Here is a 24,324-nt window from a genome sequence, read left to right as displayed (position 1 = left end):
AAAAATTAAAATAATTTTAAAAAAAATGTATTGTATTGTATTTTAACGAGTAAATAAGTTTTTAAAGACTTACCTCTGGTGAGTTTTCTCCGTACAAAGATTGCGCCCAACGTTCGGTTAATTGAATAGTTGCATTTATTTTGAGTTGACTGATGAAATTCATGTCTTCTTTAGGAGTGGATCCAATAATTTTATTGTCGCTTAAATTTTTGATAAAAATGATCATTTCTTCATTTGTTTTTGGAGGCGATTTCACATTGGTAAATTCCTGGTCTAAATAATTAGCAATAGTCTCAAACTGCTTTAAGACGACTGGTCGTATGATGGTCGACTTTCGAACGACTGTTTCGAAAATACTCCATTCTAAATATTGTAATTTCATTAAATCTGTACGATTTAGCAATACTTGACACCCGGCTTGTGTTTTTGATTCGATAACAAGCATGTTTTCCCCTTGATACACCATACTAGACAGAGAAATAATTTCTGTTTCCAGAAATAAATTTCGCTTGTATTTTTGTGGTGGGTTGAGTATAAAAGATAAAATGTTCCCCATAAGTGAGAATATACGTCGTAGAAAATCAGCTGGAATATTTACATATCGCGAAGGAGTAATTACTTGTACTATGGTGCTTAAGTCATCTGTAGGATCGAGCCCTACATTCAAAAATTTACGGCCTGTGAAGTTGAGGATGAAATTGCTGCAGTCAATCAGATCCGCGGGCGATGCTGGAGGCACATAAGTGAACGTCTTCTTTTTGTATAACGCAGCGTTGTCTTTGATTGATCCAGTCATGTTTACACACTTTTTAAAATAAAACTTTCAACATTTTTAAAAACGGCAGCGAATGAGCGAACGTGTATAATCGTTTAAGGCAGTAAACGGACTAAACGACTGCCGGCTCTTTCAGCCATGGGTCTCTAGACGTTGTATAAGTGGGGGCATTCCTGTTTTGAGTACGCATGCGTGGGTCAAACCGGGTGGGTTCAGAGGGACTGAATTCATTTTATTGTATTAATGTAACGTGTACATTGAATATTATTTGATGGGGGAACATCGGTCACGTTCAATAAATTACTAATGTCATAAAGGGTATCTGCCGTCAAAGGATGACCCATATAACGATAATCCTTTAAAAAAGAGACGACTACAGTCGTACATACTTATAACGGAAAATGATGGTGGTAGATGTTAACTGGGTGCCGAAAGATATTAATATGATTACACTAAACCTAATGTTAAATTTGATACTACATATAATATTTTATATTTATATTTTTATTTAACTAGTTAATTGAGTGAAAATAACTATAATAATTAATATATGTTTAAGAATTCAGGTATATTATAATCAATAAAATTAACTTACTTCTGTATTTATTTTGTCCCTTTTTTCATACACCGATTTCAAAAAATTTTCCATTTTTTCATAGGCAAACCAACTTGGTTTAAATACGTGGTCCGTACCTGCGCCTGATTTGTTGCTGGCCTTTTTTTTTGCCAAAAGTGGTCGAAATGTTGACATTAGCGATTCTTTTTTTTTCTTCAGCTCTTTGATGTCTACTGGTATGCTCATTGAGTCTTTTATTTTTTTCCATGAATCAAAAACTATATCACGATTTCTATGTAATTGATCTTTCGGATTCCAAATCGCAATTTCTTTTTCATAGAGATCTAAAAACTCGATTGTCAATTTGTTTGGCCACTCCACATTATAAACAATTTTTTATTTATCAAACTATTTCTAGTGAATAAAATAAATCACAGAACAATAATAAGGACGTAGGCACACACTGCTCGCACTAGATATGGTCAACGACTGATTAATGAAGATATTTTGTTTTAATAAAACAATGATTTGTTTGTTTAGGAAGTAAGGAAAAACGTAAATACACATATAATTAATTAACACATTTTTTAACTTCAATAAAATGTTTAACTTTTTTTAACTCGCACGGCCAGCTTCTACAAAATAACATGTTCTATACCACAATTATATAATAATTTTACGTATACAGATTATTATTTATATATTTATATTATTTATTTTAGTAAAAAAAAATTTCAAAAAACTCGCACGGCCAGTCAAACACCAGTCACCATGTAGTGCCATGTCGTGTGGGAGCAAACGCCAAGTTGAATGCAAACATTGGTGGTCCTTTGACTTGTGTCAGGTTTACCGACAATCCACCGGTACGAGCCAGTAACCAACAATTGCACTCGTGAAGCCTCCCATACGACTGGCGTAATGTCACCAGTGACAAATGTTGGCCAAGTACACCAGTCGTGTGGGACAGTCTTTAGCCATTGCTCATTGGCCATTTGTGCTAGAAGACGACTGAATTAAATACATTTTCTTTGCAGTTTGCAATATCGTATTATACTATTATATACCTTATACCTACTCAGTGCCGTAGACAGAAATTTTATATGGGTGGGAGGGGGGTTATTATAATAATAACATGTTATTTATTTATTTATTTATGTATAAACGGGCTAAGAGCTCAATAGTACAACACAATTTGTAGTAATGAAAATTAATATTATAACAAAAAATAGGTAAACGCCAAACAATACCACGGCGATTATATACAAATAAAAATAAAACAATAATTAAACAAAGGTAAAAACAGTAATAAGTAATAACAGACTAAGTATTAAAAAAAAAAAAAACAACAATAAAATAGAACTTACTAAGAGAAGCATAGGTGCTCATTACAAATGCGCATCATACGATGGATTGGATTATTTCTACCATAGTTGGTGCTGTGTTATAGTAAATTAAGAAAAAATAACACATTATTTATATTTTTATATCTTTATTTTGATAGTGTCTTTATAATATTAGATCTATTATTCTCTTTTTTTTTTGATAGTTCGTCCAGTACTTCTTCCGGTGTTATTTAAATAAGTCGATAGTAGCTCAAAAGCACTAATCCATTTAAACGATCCTGTTTTAGAGTAGTGTTTAATTAATAAAATGAAATTAAATATATATAATTATAATATACTTCTTTCATCCTATTTCTGAGATCTTTACTCTTTTTAAACTGGAAAAAGTTCTTTCTGGCGTGGCAGTAGAGACTGGCAGTGTGCACAAAATTTTTAACAGTATAAATATATTTGGAAATATTATAGGATCACAATGCTTAATAGCATCTAATGCATTTGATTTAATCACTTCATCACTACCAGCCGCTCCACAATTGCTCTGTTGTTTCCAAATTTGTAGCTCACAGATTGCCGTAGTTAAATCAATTTGTGGTAGATAAAAAGAAACCAGAGTCTCAAAATCCCTCAAATTAAAATATAAGTCACACTTTGTTATAAAATAAACAAAACAAAATAATACATAATAATATTATGTTATTATAAGTATAAAAAAACATAATAATATTAATAGGAACCATAGACATATATAAACAACTAGATAGCCGACTTCGGTTTATCTTTGAAGGCAAAATCGCCATATGCCTAAACGGCAATGTCTACATTTTTATGTGATAACAGTTTTTGATAACAACAAAAATGCGGTTCCAACTTCCAACTCAGACCTCAGTAGAAATAGTAATTTATAGTAAATTGTATGACAAATAATAGTTATTATATGTCACCAAATTCTATACATATGTATGTATTTATGTATGTGTATGTATGTATGTATTTATGTATGTTTGTTTGTTTGTACGTAAGTGCGTATGTAGGTAGGTATTTATAGATGTGATAACTGATAACATAGATATTGTTATGGATTTTACGCACAACACAAAATAAACGTACGCACCAAATTTAAGATTAAAATAATTAATGTATTTTTTATTAAAATTGGTAGTAAAAATCTTAAGTATAGCTACAAACTGTTAATCGAACACTCGTAATTCTACGACTGACTGACTCCCTGTGTGTTGTCGTGACGGTGCCCCGTCTCACATAAAAAACCCTTATTCAGCGGTTCCCACGGTAGCAGCGTCTTACAACACACACTCTGCATTATGATTGTCTATATATGTTGTTAACATATATAGATATATAAAAAAATAAAATATGTACTAATCAGGGGTTCTTAACACCCCCCAGACTAAATGAGACACGGGGGTCCAATGACCACAGTGTTTCACTTAAATGTTTAAGTTTCTGCAAAGTTTCGAATTTTCTGTTATTTGGGGGTCAGTTCAGTTTGACAAAAAAATAATAAAATATTAAAAGGAAAAAAAATAATAAAAGTAAGAAAAATAAATTACACTGTGTGTCTTCCTGAATACCATTAGGTTTTTCATGCTTCTGGTATTTCAGGGTTGTATATTTTTTCTTAAACTAAAACTTAATATACTAGTTGTTAATATTGTTAGTATTACAATAATATAAATGACAATAACGTGAATGTTAATGTTGAAAATTAATGAAGGTTCAGCTAGGGTATGTGAAAGTTCATTTAACTCAACTGCTTTATTAGTCAGTTGGTTCAAATTTTGAATTAGGATTTTATTAGTGAGGTTTTGAGGAATAATTGTTTTGACTATATCTGCCAATGTGTGTAACGGTTCATTCTTAGAATTTTCTGGTATAATATCTGAATGACTATCCCTACTAGCTTTGTTATTAGAAAATAATATAGAGTTTCTGAGATTAATTTTACAAAATGGGGGTATAGTTATTCTACCTACGCCCTCAATTTCTATCTTGGAATTTTCTGTTGGATTTGTGCAAGTGATGGTACCTACTTCCCGTTGGGTATAATAGATCCATGAATTAGTTTGCACTAACTGATGCCATATAGGGGCTTTTAATGAAACGAATTTGAATTTGCAATAGTCTGGATTAAATTGATTATTCACTAGTAATGAAACTACACATACATCTGATTCTGCACAATGCTGTACATGTTGATTACCTCTACAAACTTTATAGGGCTTTAATGTTGTACATTCTTCCCACTTTGCGTTATCTAAAGCAATAAAATTTTCGTTGTCTCTGCTTACACCTAAATAATCTATTTCAGGGTCGACTAAGAAAATGGTTTGTTCACTGTGGGGTATGGGTAAAGGTATAGGGTGGTATATACTATATTCCTCACTGGTAATTAGTGGGATTTCTATGACGTAGATAAGATAGTTGTCTTTCAAGAATATGTTTTTTTCAGAGATTCGGAGGATTTCATTAAGAGATTCTATATTAACTTCCAATGGAAAAGTATTTCCAATCGGCAAGTCTACCTTAATTTCGAGAAGTTCTTTAATAATGTGCTGTGGAGTAAAGACACTAGTGTGAATTTTTCCATCTAATGCTGTATTTATTATGGAGATAAGGTTCTGGGTTTCATAAGCGTACTTGTTTAAAACTAGTTCAAATAGTAATGATTGTTCTAATACTTTGGTTCGGAATGCCAATTTATTAAGGTTTTGGATAGTAAGATTTGTTTGTACTTGTAGGTACTGGAGGTTTTGTTCTACTTTTTGTTGTTGAAGTTCTAATTGTTGTGTAGAGTTATTTACTTCTGCTTGTAAGAATCTGATCTTTTCCGGAATATTGCTTTTGCTAGGTACTTTGCTTCGATTTAGTTCTGTTATTTGATTTATAATGAATTCAACATCAATCTTTGAGCATACACCATACAGAACGTTAGCCATACGCCTGAATGTCTGCCCCAATCCCCGTCGAACTCTATTATCATCATTATTAATGGCTAACATAAGACTTCTGTGATTAGCTTCGATCTCGTTTAAATAGGGCAAAGTTGCTCTAGAAAATTGTTGTATAAACAGAGAGCAAATCTCCTCAATTTCCACATTACCAAGTCTGTTCTTCATATTTTCACAAATGGTCGTGGTTGCTTGATAGTGAGCCATGATGACATGGTATTTTGAAATTAGTAATTGTACATCTAAGGAGATTACCAATTCCCAACTTACATGTGACAATCTGGTTACTCCACGTGACTCATAATAGATCCCTTGTTGGCTCTTGAATGACGTTAGATTAAATACTTGGTGGTGATTTCTTTGGTCCGAATCGTTGATGGAAGGTTCCGTGACGCTTATTGAAATTATGCTGAGTCTGAAACATAGTTATGTTCTTTCATGAAATTGTTTTAGAAGGTTCCGGTGTACCTTTACAGGTTTGGTTTTCTTAAGTATCGTGACATTTGGTGAATCTGGTTGGATTTCTACGATGGGGTAAGGACCTAACCATTTTGGAGCTAGTTTTCCCTTACGGGCTTTGTCTTGTACTAGGACCCTATCTACTTCTGCAAGGTTTAGAGGTGCTATTGATTTGTCATAACGCTCTTTAGATTTGTGTTTGCTTTCTAATAGCTCTGCTCTCGCTAATTTATGAGCTTCCTGCATTTGTTTCTTCATCTCAAAGTAATAGTCCTCATAGTTGTATTGAGGTTCAGGATCTCGTGTGAATGAATGAGGAACTGTTATCTCATTACCATAAACTAATTGGTATGGTTGAAATTTGGTTGCAGTATGTACTGTTGAATTATGACAAAACATCGCGAATGGAACATAAGTGTCCCAGTTTTGAGGATCTTTGTCAACGAAACTGCGGAAGTAGTCTCCTAATGTTCTGTGGCTACGCTCTAAAGACCCATTACTTTGTGGATGGTATGGAGTGGTCGAAGTTTGTTTGATCTTAAGAAGTTGACATACTTCTTTGAATACATGCCTCAGGAATTCCGTGCCACAGTCTGTGACAAGACTTTTCGGAAGTCCATGTAAGCACACAAATTGGGTTACAAAAATGGTATGCTACAGTGTTTGCTTCATGGTTTATCATAGGTACTGCCCATGCGAATTTAGAAAGGTCATCTTGAAGAGTGAAGATGAATATTCCCTTTATGAGATTTAGGAAATGGTCCTACAATATCCATCAAGATTTTCTCAAAGGGTCTGGAAGAGGTTGTGGTTATAACCATCGGTTCCTTTACTGATCGATTTGGTATTTTCTGACGTTGGCAAGTTTCACAGGAAAGGATATATGCTTTGATCATCTGTCTCATTCCCTTCCAATGATGCTGCTGCAATATTCTTTGATATGTCCGATTTATTCCTTGATGTCCCCCCAAAGGAGTCTCGTGGAATTCTCTAATGATTCGTAACTGGTCTTCTTTCGATAACTGTTCTTGTGTTACGATTTTTATTTCTATTTCCGAATTTCGGAACGTGTAGTAGAGCATGCTCCGGACGGTTTCCAATTTGATACCGTCTCGATTTATCACTAAACGCGGACAAGCGAGTCGAGTTACTTTCCGCTCGTGGCAAATTTTCTTGAGATTCTGTAGACTCTGAAAAATATCTTCGCAGGTCGGTTTTTGCCAGAACTATTCTTTAGTAATGAGGTAGAATATGTTTTAGGGATGCTACCTCGGTAACCTTTTTCTGTAGTCTACGTAGCTGTGCCAGGTTGCCAAATTTTCTTCTTATTTGTACAGCTATTCCGTGTGTCATCTCGAAATCCGCCGAAACGCAACATGCCAGGGAAATGCTAGGATCCATTTCAAATATATTTCCTGATACTTCGCTAATTTTTTTAGTTGGTTTCTTAAGACTTGAATCTGCTTGCAGAAATTCCTGATAATTTTCGGTGATTTGTATTTCTATAGAAGAACTAGCTTGATGAGAGCTGTGATCGTTCTGAGGTTCTGAAGTTTTTAATGGTTCTGTATTGTCTGGATGTTTTGAGTTCTTTGCGGCCTTTGATGATCTGGTGACGATTTGATTTATCCGACTTAAAGCATCTGCATTTGTGTTATTAGTGCCAGGTTTGTAATGAATGGTGTATTGGTGTTCTTCCAATTTTAAACGCCACCGCGTTAGCCGTGAACTGTGGTCCTTTAGGTTAAACAGCCACACCAATGCTCGATGGTCCGTTATAATATTAAACTGTTGACCAAAAAGGTACGGGCGAAAAGTTTTAACTCCCCATACTATGCTGGCTAATTCCTTTTCAGTGGTATTATAGTTTATCTCAGCTTTATTTAATGTTCTGGATGCATAAGCAATGGGTAGGTCCTTCCCAATTGGACCTTCAGAAAGTACACAACCAATTGCGTAGTTGCTAGCATCACAAGTGAGATTGAAGGGTCTGGTGAAGTCTGGATACTGAAGGATTGGATAATTTATTAGAAGGTTTTTCAGTTTTTCGAATGACTGTTGACATAGATCACTCCACTTGAATAGCACATCCCTCTTAAGTAACGAAGTTAGTGGTTTAGCGATCTGTCCATAATTTTGTATGAAACGCCCTGTAATACCCAGAGAGTCCCAAGAACGATTTGATACCTTTTACGTTTTGGGGTACTGGAAAATTCTGAACACATTCAACTAATTTCGGGTCAGGCTTAACGCCTTCGTCAGTAATTTGGTGTCCTAAATAAGTGACCTCTTTCCTCAAAAATTCACATTTCAAGGGCTGTAGTTTTAGATTGAATTGTCTGAGCCTTTCCAAAATTTCTGTAAGTTTTTGTGAATGATCTGGGAGGTCCTTAGCATAAATAATGATGTCATCAAGGTATACGAACGCTTTTAACCCATTCAGGCCGGAAAGTACCTTGTTCATCATCCTTTGAAATGTTCCGGGAGCACCCTTTAGACCAAACGGCATCCGCAAAAATTCAAAATGGCCTTTATCCGTAGAGAAAGCTGTCTTCTCGCGATCGGCCGGGTTCATTGGCACCTGATGATATCCTTGGGCCAAATCGAGTGTACTGTAGTATTTGGACTTGCCTAACTGATCCAAGATGTCCGTGATATTGGGAAGTGGAAAAGCATCTCCCACTGTAACTTGATTTAGTCGTCGAAAGTCAACGCATACTCGATATTTCACTACTCCGTTAACATCCGGTTTCTTCGGAACCACCAAAAGAGGAGCATTCCACGGAGAGTCACTAAGGGCAATTACACCTTCTCGCTCTAAAGTCTCCATTTGTTCTGTTATTTCTTGTCGATGTCGCTGGGGTAGTCGGTATGGTTTTTCATGAATTGGGTGAACGGCTTCAGAAGTCTTGATTTCGTGAGTAATGGCGGTTGTTGCGGTAATTTTATCCCCTTCCAATTGAAACACATCAGAGTATTCCTCACAAACAGTAATTAATGAGGATTTTTCTTCTGAGTTTAAACGGCAGGTTCGCAGGGCTGAATGTAAGAGAGATATTCTGGTCCCATCAACACAAGGTTCCGTATTTTCCGAAATTTGTGATAAGTGCACATTAGCTTCGTTGAAATCTTCGTGCTCGAGTTGCCCTAGTTGAGGGATTTGTAATTGAACTTCATTGTCTGTTGGATTAATAAAGGGAACGTATATAAGATGATTTCTCACTGTGGTAACACAATTTCCACAGGTGAGGGCATTGGTAATGCTTTGGCTTAAAATTAAAATGTTTGAACCCTCTGTTTTATTGGGAGCTGGAATGGCAACGAGAATTTCTGTTCTTGGTAGTATGGTTAAATTCACAAGAGGAGGGAGGATTAATTCCTTTGACTGGTAGTTGATTATAGTTCCATGTCCGATAATAAATGGTTTGCCTAAGATTCCTTCATTTGGTACTGGGAAATCAGATTTAACAACTTGGAATTCAACGCTTCTTTTTTCACTTCCAATTTGGAGTTCGATAGTGACGGATCCTAGAGTCGTCACAAAATTATCTGTTATTCCTTTGAGTTCGTACACGGTATGGTCGTATACTATTACTTCATCGCGCAATGATGAGAGTTTGATTAAATTTAAGTCACTGCCAGAGTCGATTAAAAATTTGCTGTTTGCTGGAATGGTCTGAGGGTTTTGAAACTGTACATGATCCTGTTCAATTTCTGGCGAGCCGTATTATTTAAGATATTTCTGCGAATGAGATTGCGGCTGTTTTCAGGCTTCCTGCCGGGCGCCCGCCGTCGGCACTCGACTGTGTAGAGTTTTTTGAATTGTGTGAGGTAGTAGCTGGAGATTCTGCGGATCGCTTTGAATTTACGTATTTTAGTTTCCTGCGTTCCTCCTTGGTGTGACCTGGTTTCTTGCAGTAACGACAAGTAATTGTATTAACGATCGCCTTTTGGGCGTTTTGAGGTGTCTGACCATTATTTGGCTTCACTTGGAGAGACCTGCAGTCTCTGGCCCAATGTCCCATTTTTCCGCAATGGAAACAAGGGGTACTAGGTTTCTTTGTAAGTGTTTTCCCATTGTTTTGTTTAGCAGACGGTTCATAGAAACGCTTGGACTCGTCGTGCGATTTTCTCACCCTTTCTTCTTCTCTTGCAGCTTGAATCGCTTTGTCAAGAGTTGGTGGATTCCGAGCCTTTATGAAGTCTTTCAGTTTTCCCAATCCTTCTATAAAGACTTGAATGGTCTGTGCTTTCAAACTGTCCTCCAATGCTGTGGCGACTTCTACTGATTTTCCGTTTGTTTCCTGTTCTAATATGAGAGTCTGTAAGGCCTCAATACGCGATGAATATGTCATTACGTCCTCATCTCCTTTCTGTTTGATAGAATACAGTTCTAAATATAAATGTGGCGTAGTTCGCTGGGGTTCTAGTGACGTTTTTAGGGTATCCTTGAGCTCAGTCCAGGATTGAATCGAACGAAATTTTACTGCGGCCCGGGCCTTTCCCGTAAGCCGAATAATAATGCCTTGGAGCAGTCGCTGCTTAGCTTTCTCATTGGCACACATAATCGCGAACTCACATGTTTCTAGGAACAGCTCGAGATCTTCTTGATTTTCCCCACTGAATGTCGATGGTAATAACTTCAAGGCTGCTTCTAGTCCGATGGTGTCCACGGATTTCCCAGATTGTGATAGGAGTTCTTGTGGGTTGTTCTGTGTTGAAGTGTTTGTCAGTGGATTTTCGGTCTGTCGGGAATTTCCTGTTTCGAGGTTGTTTGGTTGTAGAAGGGATCCGTCATCGGTCATCGTGATGGTCTGATCTAAAATATTTGTATGCAAGGTATGGTTCGTATGAACAAGCACGCTATCTACGGCAGCTAAGGTTTGGTTAACGTTTTGCAACAACGTCTCGTTAAATTCTATGATTTCATTGGTCTGGTTGATAAAAAGATTATCCCCCGAAATTTCCGCAACAGGTCGTTCGGATTCTGGAATTTGTGGATTTGCAAACCTAACAGGGAGACTGAGACGTGGAGCAGGGAGAGGGTCCTCGAAAGTTTCCTCTCTATCTTCCAATTCAGGGGTAGGGGTCCTACTATTAGTATCTCCCGGATCACTCATCAACTAAGTGTTACACAATAACGATTTATGCAAACTACTACTACTGTTGTTAACAGTTAAAATAAATTATTAAATGTTATCACTACTAGGTTTGATGACAATAATAATAATAATAAAAAAAAATAAAAAAAAAATTTTTCAATAACTAATTTAAATTGTTAGTATGTTAGTAAATGTTCTGTTACTCACAACACCGCAAACTGTATTGATGCCGCCATGAGTGTTGTCATTGGAAATGTGTGTTGTTGAAAGAGTCTGGATAAGTCGGGTTGGCTCTGAGTGTTGCTAGTGAAAAGAATTATAAACGACGTAAATCCTCTTCGACAGCTCTTGTTGAATGGACGTTCGCTTGCCCCGAAACTGCTGGCGCGAGGACCACTACAGGTAGTGGGTTTCAATTATTGCTCCGTTATTGTTATTGTTGTTGTAAACAATGTTATCAATAGTCTTATCAATTTTGATAACTCTTATCAATATTGATAACAATATCGATTGTGCCTATCGATTTTGATGTTGACTATCGATTTCGATTTTGACTATCGATTTCGATTTTGACTATCGATTTCGATTTTGACTATCGATTTCGATTTTGATGTCTTACCGTTGCTCGAACTGGTTCGACTGATGTCGGCTTCGGGCGGCGCACCAATGCCACGCCCAAGAATTTGCTTACGCCGATGGTAATAATAATAATAATAATATTATTTACGTAATTTTCAGGAATGTTCTGTAGAATGTCTGAATGTTAAAGGTCTGAATGTCTGAGTTGATCTGGAGTGTTTGAATTTTCTGCGGCTCGTATTTGAGTACATAGACGCAGTGCGCGATTTACTTAGCTATTTAAACACTTAAAACAAATTTTACTTTAAGCGTAACACCGGAATCTACGGATCCCACCGCTGCCACCAAAAATGTTATGGATTTTACGCACAACACAAAATAAACGTACGCACCAATTTAAGATTAAAATAATTAATGTATTTTGTATTAAAATTGGTAGTAAAAATCTTAAGTATAGCTACAAACTGTTAATCAAACACTCGTAATTCTACGACTGACTGACTCCCTGTGTGTTGTCGTGACGGTGCCCCGTCTCACATAAAAAACCCTTATTCAGCGGTTCCCGCGGTAGCAGCGTCTTACGACACACACTCTGCATTATGATTGTCTATATATGTTGTTAACATATATAGATATATAAAAAATAAAATATGTACTAATCAGGGGTTCTTAACAATATGATAACGCGGTGGCGGGCTCGCACGCGTTCGCGGCGGCCCTTTGTAAGGTATAGTTGGGGTGGTGGGGGGGGGGAATTATACATCTCGTACGTATGCGAACGATTGTCGTAAACACAAGTTAAATGAGATAGAATATACCTTTTAAACATAAGCGAGGAAGTTGTGCAGTGGTGTGGTTGTCGTTTGGGTTCGAATCCCGGTTCGGCAAAAAAATTTTTAAATTATTTTCCGCGGCTAATTGATAGGGAAGAGTGGCGGGGGGAAATCGTATAAGTGCGTGATTGATGGTTTGTGGGTATATGAAGAGCGGGGTAGCGGGGGGAATGCAGAGGTGTAGAGATGTATAGATGTATGCGGGGTGTAGAGTTGTATATTGGATGTGCAAACGGGTTTCGCGGGATGTGCTAGCAGGATGCGGTTCCAGAAATCTCTTTTTTACCCTACTACTACCAAAAATACTTTATATTGAAAATATTTAAAAAAAGTATTTATAAATAAATACTAAATAAATTTGTAAATAACTTAGTTTAATATTTTAAAAAAATGTCCAACTTACTTTTATTTCATCTTTTAGGATTTGAACTAAAGCACTGCAAACTTCGTGTACTATAGATGAAATAATCTGTTTTGATACCTTAAATAGGTAAGACAAACTTACAAAGCTATCTCCCGAAGCTAAAAACCGTAATATTATGGCCAATCTTTCCTGGGCTGGAATAGCTTTCCTCATATTTGTGTCTTTTTTTGTGATGAGAGGCCCTATTTTATTAATCGAGTTCTCAAAATCACTTGCATACATCCTACAAAAATTTTCGAATTTTCCCGATGGTTCTTTATTTAAATCATTCAGCATATTTGTAGCACTATACCTACGAGAAAAGTTTTAATACAAATATTAACAATTTTTATAAATATGTACTTTTAATTTTTCTAGGTACATGATTTTATTTTTTATTTATAAATATTAATATAATTGACTTACCTCTCACGACTTTGAAGAATAGAAACCATCCACCATCTTCTTTTACGTTTTTCTCTTTTGTCTTTTTTTTTAACGAGTACGCACAGCTCAAAGCAATATAGCTTGCAACAGCAACGACCTTCTTCTGTTCGGGATCCATTTCGAACTGACTTATTTAATTTAATTCACTGATGAGAGAACTTGATAAACGTATATGAACTGGTCAACTATACAATCCATGTGGAAGTATATACAATTGCCATGGCAAGTGTACCAGCGCTGGGCATTGATAAATATTAAATAAATATTAATGAATACTTGTGAATATACACCAGTCGTGTAGGAGCAAAGACCAATGTTGGTCATATATCACCAGTGACAAATATTGGCCAAGTACACCAGTCGTGTGGGACCGCCTTAATAACTAATAAGTCGTAGAAAAAAAATGTCAACAACGAAGCGATGAATACTGTGCATAATAATAATCTTGTTTCGTATCTTGAACTATTCTATGAATAGTATATCTATGTAAGTGGGTATTGAATGTTCAACGATGTGTCACCGAAAATCTATATTTATAATATTTTATTATTATATTTTTATACTCATTGGTCTCTAAACATTCGCCACATACCCGCATGCACTATTATTATTTATTTCCCTAGTTCACATTCTACTGGCTTGTCGCGGGGTATTTACAAAAAATAACGCGTTGCCATAAATTCTATTGTACCATAGGATTTTCCTTTGAACTATCTACCATATTCCAATATAATATTTTTTTCAAACGCATACAAATTACAAATATTACAATTAAGTAATACATTTCATTACTAAAATAAAATAATAATATGTTCATAAATGATAAATACATATTACGTATTATTATATTTAGTGTACCGAAAAAAATATTTGGGTACCTATGAAGTCAGTAAGTCACACATCCAGACATTATTACGAATTGTGAAATTATATCTATAACAATAACCGGGAAATATTAGAAAAAGAAAAAAGTATAAGTTTAGTGATGACGGAATTTCAAAATAATGAAATTAATAGACTTTTATATGTAGAAAAGTTGGCATACATGTCATTGCCGACAACAAAATAAACAAAACTACATTTTTGTAAAGAGTTTTATTTTATGATTCTTATTCACAGTGTCACCTTCTACAATATTTATATGTTTTATTGTAATGTAACAAAATCACGATCCTCCAGTTGAAAAGTAAGTTATTTATTCGGATATACCCCTCTAAGAGATGGCATGCAATTCGGGCAGACCCCTCCAAGAGACGGCATGCAATTCGGACAGACCCCTCCAAGAGACGGCATGCAATTCGGACGACCCGATTTATATTTATTTTTTTGGCATGCAATTCGGATGCACCGTTATTTATGTACCTATAAAACAATATATTTTATTCTCATCTTGAAAATAATCATAAAATAATAAAAAAGTAATAATTGTTTTCTTTTTTAACGTACATCTTGTACCAACTACTAATATAAATAAAAACAAAATAACTTAAATAAAATAAATAAATAAACCTTTTCAAACACAAAACAATTCTTATATAGAATTAAACACTGTGATGCATGCCTATATCCTCATAATCAGTAGGAGAAAACGAACTTTGTGGTGGTTGAGAATGGCTCGAAGGGGTGTGTACAGTTTGAGTAACACTTGGATGAAAACTTTGTACCGGAAATTGGTTTAGTGAAGGAGTATGAGAGTTAGAAAAATAAAAGTTGTTAGGGTAGTTGAACTGTTGTATGTTTGAATATTGTGGATGATCGCTGGAAGGATTTAAAATGTGTCTTACTGATTGCATGAATAAAATCTTAAAATCTAATTTTTGACTATCGTTCATTTTTTTGAAATCTGATAGGAATGATAATAAAAATGCTTAGGCTCGGAGGAACTTGTAGGCTCAGGAGTACTTTTATGCTCAGGAGTAGTTGTATTTATATTGTCTAGTGAATCATTTATTTGTACAAAGTTATCTTCTTCGGAAACATTAGAAGCATTATCTGTCTGGACTGTCCCAACGATAGTCGACGGTGTAGAAATATTGCCTGTTGTTCTAGAAATGTAATAATTATGTCAATTTAAAGTTAATTGTTTATATCAAAAAAAAAAAAGAGAATTATATTGTACTTACAGTCTTTTTTTTTAAGCTGGTTGTTAAAAAGTAAGGACATCTGCATAGGCGTATTTTCTAGAGAACTTTGATGCACTGCCACTAATAGTATTTTTTTGTTGATTAATATCTCGACCCTAATTGTCTTTGATGTTTTTCCATTTTTTTTTGATTTCATCAATTAAAAGTAAGAAGTATAAATATAATATGTATTTCCATGGAAAAATGTATTGTGTATGAGTCTACGATACAGTAAGAGGATTTATTAAAAATATTTCGTTTATAAAAATACTTAGATCATATGATATGACGTTTCAAAAATCTTAAATATCGTATTTTTGGCGAATAAGAAATGTAGACTTATAGCATCTAACATCATTTATTTAAATTTAAATATCTAATTTCGTCCAAATTTGAAATTAATGTTCATAAAAATCAACAGTGTAAATATATTTTTTTTATATTTTTAGATTCTGAGCGGAGCGAGTATTGTATCGATTTTACAATGTTATGTTTTTTTTTGTGTCTGTCACAACGTTTTAGTAAAAATGCTCCGATTTTTTTCATCATCTTCATTTCTGATATGAAAGAGAATATGTTGGTACTTTAACACATTGACGGACAGTGAGGATTGTCAAAAATAAGTTAAAGCATGCCTAAATAAATCAATGTTTTAGTACTGCTATAGCAGTACTGTCCCATTACATCGAATTGTATGTATTATATATATTATTATAGTGCATACGTTATAACTTATAATACAAACAACACGTTTATAATTATTATGATGGAAACGCCGTACGGTATAAATATAATTATCAATAGAAGTAACGTGATAATATTTAATATCTATTTATAACATCATAATTATAGAAAAATAATATTATATCGGCCTTATTTTGTCAGAGTCGGAATTACCGGAAAGTAAGACTAGACTGACAAAAAATTGTAAAATCAATATATATTTTTAAATTTTTCCAGTGATTAAATGCAACTTTATATACAAACATCGTTTAATTATTTGTGTTCAAGCTATATAATTAAAGTGGTTTGTATTATACAATTACAGGTATTTGTCAACCGGAACAAATTTTGTAGCACTGCAGTTCGAATTTTTACTTGGACAAAGTAGTATAAGTAGTATAGTTCGAGAAACGTGCCAATCTTTATGGGAGACCTTACAACCCCAAGAAATGCCAGAACCTAACCCCAACCAATGGCTAGATATAGCCAACAAATTTTATTTAAAAACCACCTTCCCAAACTGCATTGGAGCAGTCGACGGGAAGCATATCCGTTGTGTTAATCCAAATAATGCAGGGTCACTATTTTTTAACAACAAAAAATATTTTTCCATTGTGCTAATGGCTGTAGTGGACGCTGATTATTGTTTTATTACTATTGATGTCAGTACATATGGTAAAGACAGTGACACTCCAATTTTCAAAGAAAGTCCATTCGGAAAAAAACTCTACTCTGAACAGTTGAATTTACCAGCACCTACTTGCTTACCTAATACAAACAACAGTCCACAGTCTTACGTCATTATTGGGGATGAAGCATTTGGTTTACATAGAAATCTTTTGAGGCCATACCCCGGGCGACGTCTTACATTTAAACGAAAAATATTTAACTACCGCCTATCCAGAGCTCGAAGATACGTTGAATGTGCGTTTGGTATATTGGCAAACAAATGGAGGGTTTTAAATAGTGCTATGTTAGTTGAACCTAATTTTGCGGACGATGTGGTAAAAGCGTGCTGTATTTTAGACAATTATGTCAGACGTAGGGATGGGTATGTAGGTAGTATATGTAGGTTCTATCCCAGTTTTTACAATTACAGGGAGATTAAAAAACGGTTATCCTCGACTTTTCCCCTTGAACGATCAGATTTGTGGGTGCTTACTATCCCAGTTTTTTACTGTTCCAGGGAGATTTAAAAACGTGTATCCACGACTTTCCCGCTTGGACGATCAGATTTTTGGCTGATTTCTATCCCAGTTTATACTGTTTAATTTTTTCAATTCAAATTTTACTCAGTTTCACAACAAGTGATTATTATTATTTTTTTCCCATACAAATATATTTACCCACACAGCAATTTTAAAATATATAAATTTTCACAATATTTGAAAAAGGTTTTAATGCCAATATTTGTTTCAAAATATTGTGCAAATATTTTGTAAATATTTGATCCACAAATATTTTCACCCAAATATGATGAACGTATTTTGAAAACATTATACACCAAATATTTTAAAACAGTGTTCCATTAGTAGTATGATTTGGGGAGTTCTGACCGCTGACCCTTCTGACCCTTCCGACCCGCTGACTCTTCTGACCCTTCTGACCCCTCTGACCCTCTGACCATCGCGTACGTATATTATATTTACCTTTGAAAAAAAAACGACAAAAAAACATTTCGCTGGACCGGGGATCGAATCCGAGTCCTATCACTTACCAGACGATTACATTACCATACCACCTACACTTACGATCATATTATCTTACCCCAGTTAACACAAGCATAACCTTTACGGGGTAACCTCGCTTACGTGCGTAGCGCATGCACACCGTAAAATTTCTGACCGCTGCATCTCGCATACGTGTGTATGGGTACAACCATAATATCACTCACCTGACTAACACAATATAATATTATTTCATCGGCGCGTGCGTTCAACAGTCACCTCACCAATAGGTACATATAATTTATACCTTGCATATAATATAATAGAAATGTACTAACCTAACCGTTGTACACGTATATTTTCAATCGCTCTGAAAAATTGTTGTGAGTTTAAGTGTTAAACATGGCTGGATCAATCAAAGTCAACGCTGAGTTATATAAAAAGAAGACGTTTACTTATGTGCCACCTACACCGCCTGCGGATCTCATCGACTGCAGTAATTTTATGCTTGACTTCACCGACCGTAAGTTTTTGAATGTAGGACTTGATCCTACGGACGAAGTCAACACCGTAGTGCAAATAATCACACCATCGCGGTATATTACTATGCCAGCCGACTTTCTAAGACGTATATTTTCCCTGATGGGGAATATATTGTCGTTTATTTTGGATCAACCGCAAAAATATATGCGAAATTTATTTTTGGAAACCGAAATTATTTCGCTATCTAGTATGGTGTATTGAGGGGAAATTATGCTTGTCATTGAATCAAAAACACAAGTTGAATGTCGGGTATTGCTAAATAGGATGGATTTAATGAAATTGCAATATTTAGAATGGTGTATTATCGAAACAGTCGTTCGAAAGTCAACCATCATACGACCACTTGTCTTAAAACAGTTTGTGATTATGGGTAATTATTTGGACCAGGAATTTACCAAAGTTGATTCTCCACCAAAGACACCCGAAGAAATGATCGTTTTTATCAAAAATTTAAGTGATGATAAAATTATTGGATCCACTCCTAAAGAACACATGAATTTCATCAGTCAGCTCAAAATACTTGCAACTTCTCAATTAGCTGAACAATGGGCACAGCGATGGGGCGGGGAAATGTCATCCGAGGTAATTTAACCTATCATTTATATCGCTTGTAAAACAAAATATTTATTGTATTTTGTTATTTTATAGTTGTTCGCTGAATCCGAGGTTAGTCTCATTTCACCCCCGAGATATTCAAGTATGGGTCCATTGCACGAAGACCTTTCAGAAGCAAGGGTAATTTATAATTTATAAATTTAAAAATGATACAATTAATAATTATAATAATTATTTAGGTAGCTGACAAGGAATGTGATATCGATAAATTTTTAACGTAAATCAACCCTACACAGGCACCTACATGGGCACCAGCTCGGAAAACAAAACCATCGGTAAATTTCACATTTGATTTTTATAATAAATATATATTAACAAATTATTATTTGTACAGCCTATTGATGATCCTGACAGTCCACCGACGACGAACATAGACACTCTTCCCACATCGTTTGAATCTGACGATTTGGCGCATTACGCTCCATGGTCAAAACCCAGATATATACCTACGTCAGCGAGCTTACCAGTTGATGAGAACGATGGTCCATCATCGTTCAACGTTTCGATTCAATCACCTACACCATCGGTATCTTTTTTTGACAAGCCCGCGAAAATAATAAATAAGCGGAATGCAAAACGAAAACTGTTTGATTAATATTGTTTAATAATTTTGTGGAAAATAAAAAACAAGCGTGATATTTAAAATCAAGTTTTTTTATTTATTAGAAAATAAGGTAATGATTACATGGTATATATATAAAAAAAAAAAAAAAATTACAAGATATGAAAATAATTACAAGGTATTTACAATTTTCTAACATCGCCGCTAAACGGATTATAAGTTATAATCTGATCATGTAGTATTAAACAATAGGCTGCAGTCTTTTCTGGAATAACTGTACCCATTTCAAATTCAATTCGTAGGTCTGCGGTCGATGATTTGACGTTGTCGTTCTGGTGTGACAAATCAACAACGATGATTGGAACATAATTTTGGAAAATATGTTTTGATAATAATGGTTCGCTGTAGTCTCTCTCATAATACGATTTTTGAAAGTCTGTATAGGCCTTATACAATATACTAGTTGTATTATTTTTAAAATCAGCGTGAAAGTCTTCATATGGGAACACTTCAGAATTTAAGTGAACCTTAAGATTTTTTAGTTGACAGTGATCGAATCGACCAGCATCGTTTTCGATATTTTTTTTTCGATCTGTTTGTAATCCAAACATCACAAATCTCGGCTTTTCGAGCAAGCTGCTAGACTTTACCGTCCACGAATGAGAAGTATTTCTAGGGAGCACAGGATATTCACAGAGATCCCAGGTTCTGAACGCACACGACAGTGTTCTATGCGAATCTATTACCTTTAGCAACCTTAATTTTTCTCTATCACTGACTTTGATAATAGGCATCTTCCAAGTCACTTTAGTAAGTTCAATTGTAATTTTTTTATTTTTTTCAACGGATGCCCATTACTGCGGCGTTCGATTTAAGTCAGTGTGCACAACCGATTGTGTTCTCACCGTGGAGCCCCCCTGCATTACGAGACTCACCCTTCAGATATTCAGAGATGGTAAGTTTTTAAATAAAATTATTACTTTAGACTCAATATAATATAAAATAATACATTTTATTTAGACTCAACCCGAAGATATTGGATACTTTTCCTACCAAGAGTTGCAGATTCAAAATAATAATTGGAACAGGGTATTATCACCATCTGCAACGCCTTCTCCACCACAGATGCATGAAAGGCTTCGTTCGTTGTCACCGAGACCAAACGCGCTGAATCTGATAGACGGTATGACATTTTCTCCTTCACCTCCACAACAATCTCAGATGGATGAATGGCTTCGTTTGTTAACATCTATACATTTGGATGCTTTACCCGATATGTTTCAACCTACAACATCGGAAACATACGCGTTGAATGTGATAGGTGGCGTAGCATTTTCTCCTTCGCTGTCACGACAACCTCAGATGGATGAATGGCTTCATTCGTTGTCACCATTTTCACCAAGTATGTTAAACATAGTACTAACCTAACTAATTTTTTTTTAAAACTAAATTAAATATATTTTATATTTTTAAATATATTTTGTTTTTAAAATAAATATATTATAAATGCAATGTTGGCTCGATATTTATATATAGTAGTAGTAATTTTGTAAGTAATATATGGTTACATTTCTATTATATTATATGCAAGGTATAGATTATATGTACCTATTGGTGAGGTGACTGTTGAACGCACGCGCCGATGAAATAATATTATATTGTGTTAGTCAGGTGAGTGATATTATGGTTGTACCCATACACACGTATGCGAGATGCAGCGGTCAGAAATTTTACGGTGTGCATGCGCTACGCACGTAAGCGAGGTTACCCCGTAAAGGTTATGCTTGTGTTAACTGGGGTAAGATAATATGATCGTAAGTGTAGGTGGTATGGTAATGTAATCGTCTGGTAAGCGATAGGACTCGGATTCGATCCCCGGTCCAGCGAAATGTTTTTTTGTCGTTTTTTTCAAAGGTAAATATAATATACGTACGCGATGGTCAGAGGGTTAAAGGGGTCAGAAGGGTCAGAGGGTTAGAAAGGGTAAGCGGTAGTGATGGGTGAAAATAACAGGAACAGTTATTTGTAACAGTTATCAGACGAGTAGCAATAACAAGCTGTTACTTGGAAGAAAAAATAACAGTTACTGAGTTACCGGTTTTCTTCTTTTAGAAAACATCGATTTTAATTTTAATTTGTGTTCTCGGTTATCGTTATTCGTTAATTGTTTTTAATAACAGTTAGTAGTTACCATCGGAATAACAGTCCGTTCCGTTGTTACTTAGTTAATAGTTATAAACAGTATATAATATATACCTACGTTTTAATTGCGCATGTATCAAATTAAAATAATTATCAACCAAGAAATTTATTTTAACAAAGGATGTATATGCTACACTACACTACTACAGTATCTACCTATGAAGTATAAATAATGAAAAGGAAATTGGAAAAGTAATGGTAATAAAAATATCAAAATTTATTTTATTAAAATATTTAACACATAGGTAATATTATTTAATTAGTATAAATTATTTAAGTTTAGTGATACTGATACTACTGTCACTGCTTACAGTACTACAAAATAACATTAATATTACTATAGGTATATTATAATTTTCTTTTATTTAATGATGTCTAATTAGTAATTTGATACTTATTCAAATTCAATATAAAACAATTCAAGCTATTTAACCTTTATGAATATAAATTATAAACACTTGTTTACTACATTTATAATGTAATAAAATACATTTTACCTTTTACATAAAGTATTTTTTATATAAAAATACAATATTGTTTAAATTATTTTAAATTATAATGAAGAAATAACAACATATGAACTTTCTCACTTTTTAGACGACAGCGCCGATCATTTAGCACAGGGGTCGGCAAGTAATTTCTATTGGAGTCCTAAAGATTAAAATAATAAATCAATGAGGTCCAGTGAAAAAAATCTTTTTCAAATCTTTATATAATAAAAATAGCAGTATAAAAATAAAAATAATTATTCAGTTATTACAATTAATTTATATTAATAATTACAAAATTAAAAGTATGAAAAAAAATATATTTATTACAGTAAATTATTTAATGCGAAAAATTGCATTTATTTTCCTTAGCCAGCTTTTTGAAATCGGGAACTCGTGGAGAACAGCTTATGCGCAATGTGTCCTCAAGGTGAGAGTCTGTTAATTTTGTCCGATATTTGTTTTTCAAAAAATTAATTTTTGAAAACGATGCCTCACAAATGTATGTCGAACCAAACAAATATAAATTAAATTAAATAAATGTCTGTATTAATAATAATACTATTACAGAAAATAACATAATGAAGATGAAGTACAATATTTTGACAGGGTCCATAGTCTTGCCTTCCGCGGTCCGGATCCGGACCGCGGTCCGCCAGTTGCCGATCCCTGATTTAGCACTAAACCTGCACTTGAAAATATCCTTTCACAGGGAACTGATGTACCTAAATGACATAAACTATTTTTGGCCAATATATTTAGATTAGGGTAGTTATAGCTTTGGTCTTTCCACCATTTAAGCGGATCTTCGTTTCTGGATATAACTGCATCATCCAAGTAGCGTTGAACTTCGACTATTGCTCTTGACTTTGCAGTCCCCAATGGTGAAAATCTTGCCACATTACGATCAATTTCACTCCAAATTGATAATTCTTCAGATTCGGGTACTGGATCCGGCTGTATATTTACATTTGATTGACTCTGTGGTTCTTTATCTCGAATAATTTGTGCTATATTTTCAATGATTTCATTTTTTATTGGATTCATATTCATGAAAGGCAGGTGTTTAAATCGGGGATCTAAGAATGTACACTTAGAAAGTGTCATACTTTTTTCACAGTTCTTAAAACCATCCCTTGCATCCATATTACTCAGTAACTTTTTAGCTACAAGCAATGCTCTTGGGGACAAATTAATTTTTATTAAACTATTGCACACTTTGTATAACCCCTGGACTATAACAATTACAAGTGAAGCTGTCATATATTTTTGTCCACTTATTGCTTTTGTAGCCTCTGCGAAAGGTTTTAATATTTTAATTAGATCTTGTAAAATGGTCCAGTCTTCGGGTCTCAAAGTATCAGGAGCATTATCCAATAAACCTAATGTACCTCTAATTGATGTTTGCATCTCAACAAATCTATCTATCATGTAGTAGGTAGAGTTCCACCGAGTTTGTACATCTTGAATAAGCTTCTTTGGATCTTTTATACCGTTATTTATTTGGTAAGTTTTAAATACATTATTAGCTACAGTGCTTTTTCTGAAATGTGATACTATGCTTTTAACACTGTCTATTAGGTCATTTTCAAGAACAAGGGCTGACTATACTATTAAGTTCAATGTATGAGCAAAGCATCCCATATTTTTAAAAGATAATGAATTGAGGGCATTTTTAATATTGGAAGCGTTATCGGAGACCGCGAATGTAATTTTGTCGTTTAAACTCCAAGAAACCAATACTTGTTTGATTGCTTGGCTCAAATTAACTCCAGTATGGTTCAAGTTAAAAGAACGACACTCTAAAAGTATAGACTTTAATATAAACTCGGAGTCAATGAAATGAATGGTGATTGCCATAAAACTTTCATTGTTCCTGGATGTCCAGCAGTCAGTGGTCAAACAAGCACTCTCGAAGGTAGATACCAACTCTTTCAT

The 24,324-nt window shown here is 34.6% G+C and overlaps 5 protein-coding genes and 1 pseudogene across 5 annotated transcripts; 2 read left to right on the top strand and 4 right to left on the bottom strand.

Annotated features, from left to right (window-relative positions):
• Positions 1-5: 5 nt before the first annotated feature.
• On the bottom strand, positions 6-796 carry LOC132950197 (uncharacterized). The gene is made up of 2 exons (XM_061021491.1): positions 73-796; positions 6-25 (listed from the first exon to the last, which is right to left on the bottom strand). Exons 1-2 carry the CDS (start codon positions 794-796, stop codon positions 6-8), a joined length of 744 nt encoding a protein of 247 aa, XP_060877474.1.
• Positions 797-4,290: 3,494 nt separating this feature from the next.
• LOC132934250 (uncharacterized) lies at positions 4,291-5,847 on the bottom strand. Its single transcript, XM_061000538.1, has one exon. The coding sequence runs from the start codon at positions 5,845-5,847 to the stop codon at positions 4,291-4,293; it is 1,557 nt and encodes a 518-aa protein (XP_060856521.1).
• Positions 5,848-16,929: 11,082 nt separating this feature from the next.
• On the top strand, positions 16,930-17,505 carry LOC132933104 (uncharacterized). The gene has a single exon (XM_060999434.1). It carries the CDS (start codon positions 16,930-16,932, stop codon positions 17,503-17,505), a length of 576 nt encoding a protein of 191 aa, XP_060855417.1.
• Positions 17,506-18,378: 873 nt separating this feature from the next.
• Positions 18,379-19,729, top strand: LOC132933103 (uncharacterized; annotated as a pseudogene).
• Positions 19,730-19,878: 149 nt separating this feature from the next.
• LOC132933102 (uncharacterized) lies at positions 19,879-20,490 on the bottom strand. The gene has a single exon (XM_060999431.1). It carries the CDS (start codon positions 20,488-20,490, stop codon positions 19,879-19,881), a length of 612 nt encoding a protein of 203 aa, XP_060855414.1.
• A 2,460-nt stretch (positions 20,491-22,950) lies between these two features.
• Positions 22,951-23,796, bottom strand: LOC132933101 (E3 SUMO-protein ligase ZBED1-like). Its single transcript, XM_060999430.1, has one exon. The coding sequence runs from the start codon at positions 23,794-23,796 to the stop codon at positions 22,951-22,953; it is 846 nt and encodes a 281-aa protein (XP_060855413.1).
• Positions 23,797-24,324: the final 528 nt, after the last annotated feature.

This window comes from Metopolophium dirhodum, chromosome 1, assembly GCF_019925205.1.
Source record: "Metopolophium dirhodum isolate CAU chromosome 1, ASM1992520v1, whole genome shotgun sequence".
In the NCBI taxonomy this organism is placed as follows: Eukaryota; Metazoa; Arthropoda; class Insecta; order Hemiptera; family Aphididae; genus Metopolophium; species Metopolophium dirhodum.
This window is presented reverse-complemented; position numbering and strand designations above follow the sequence as displayed.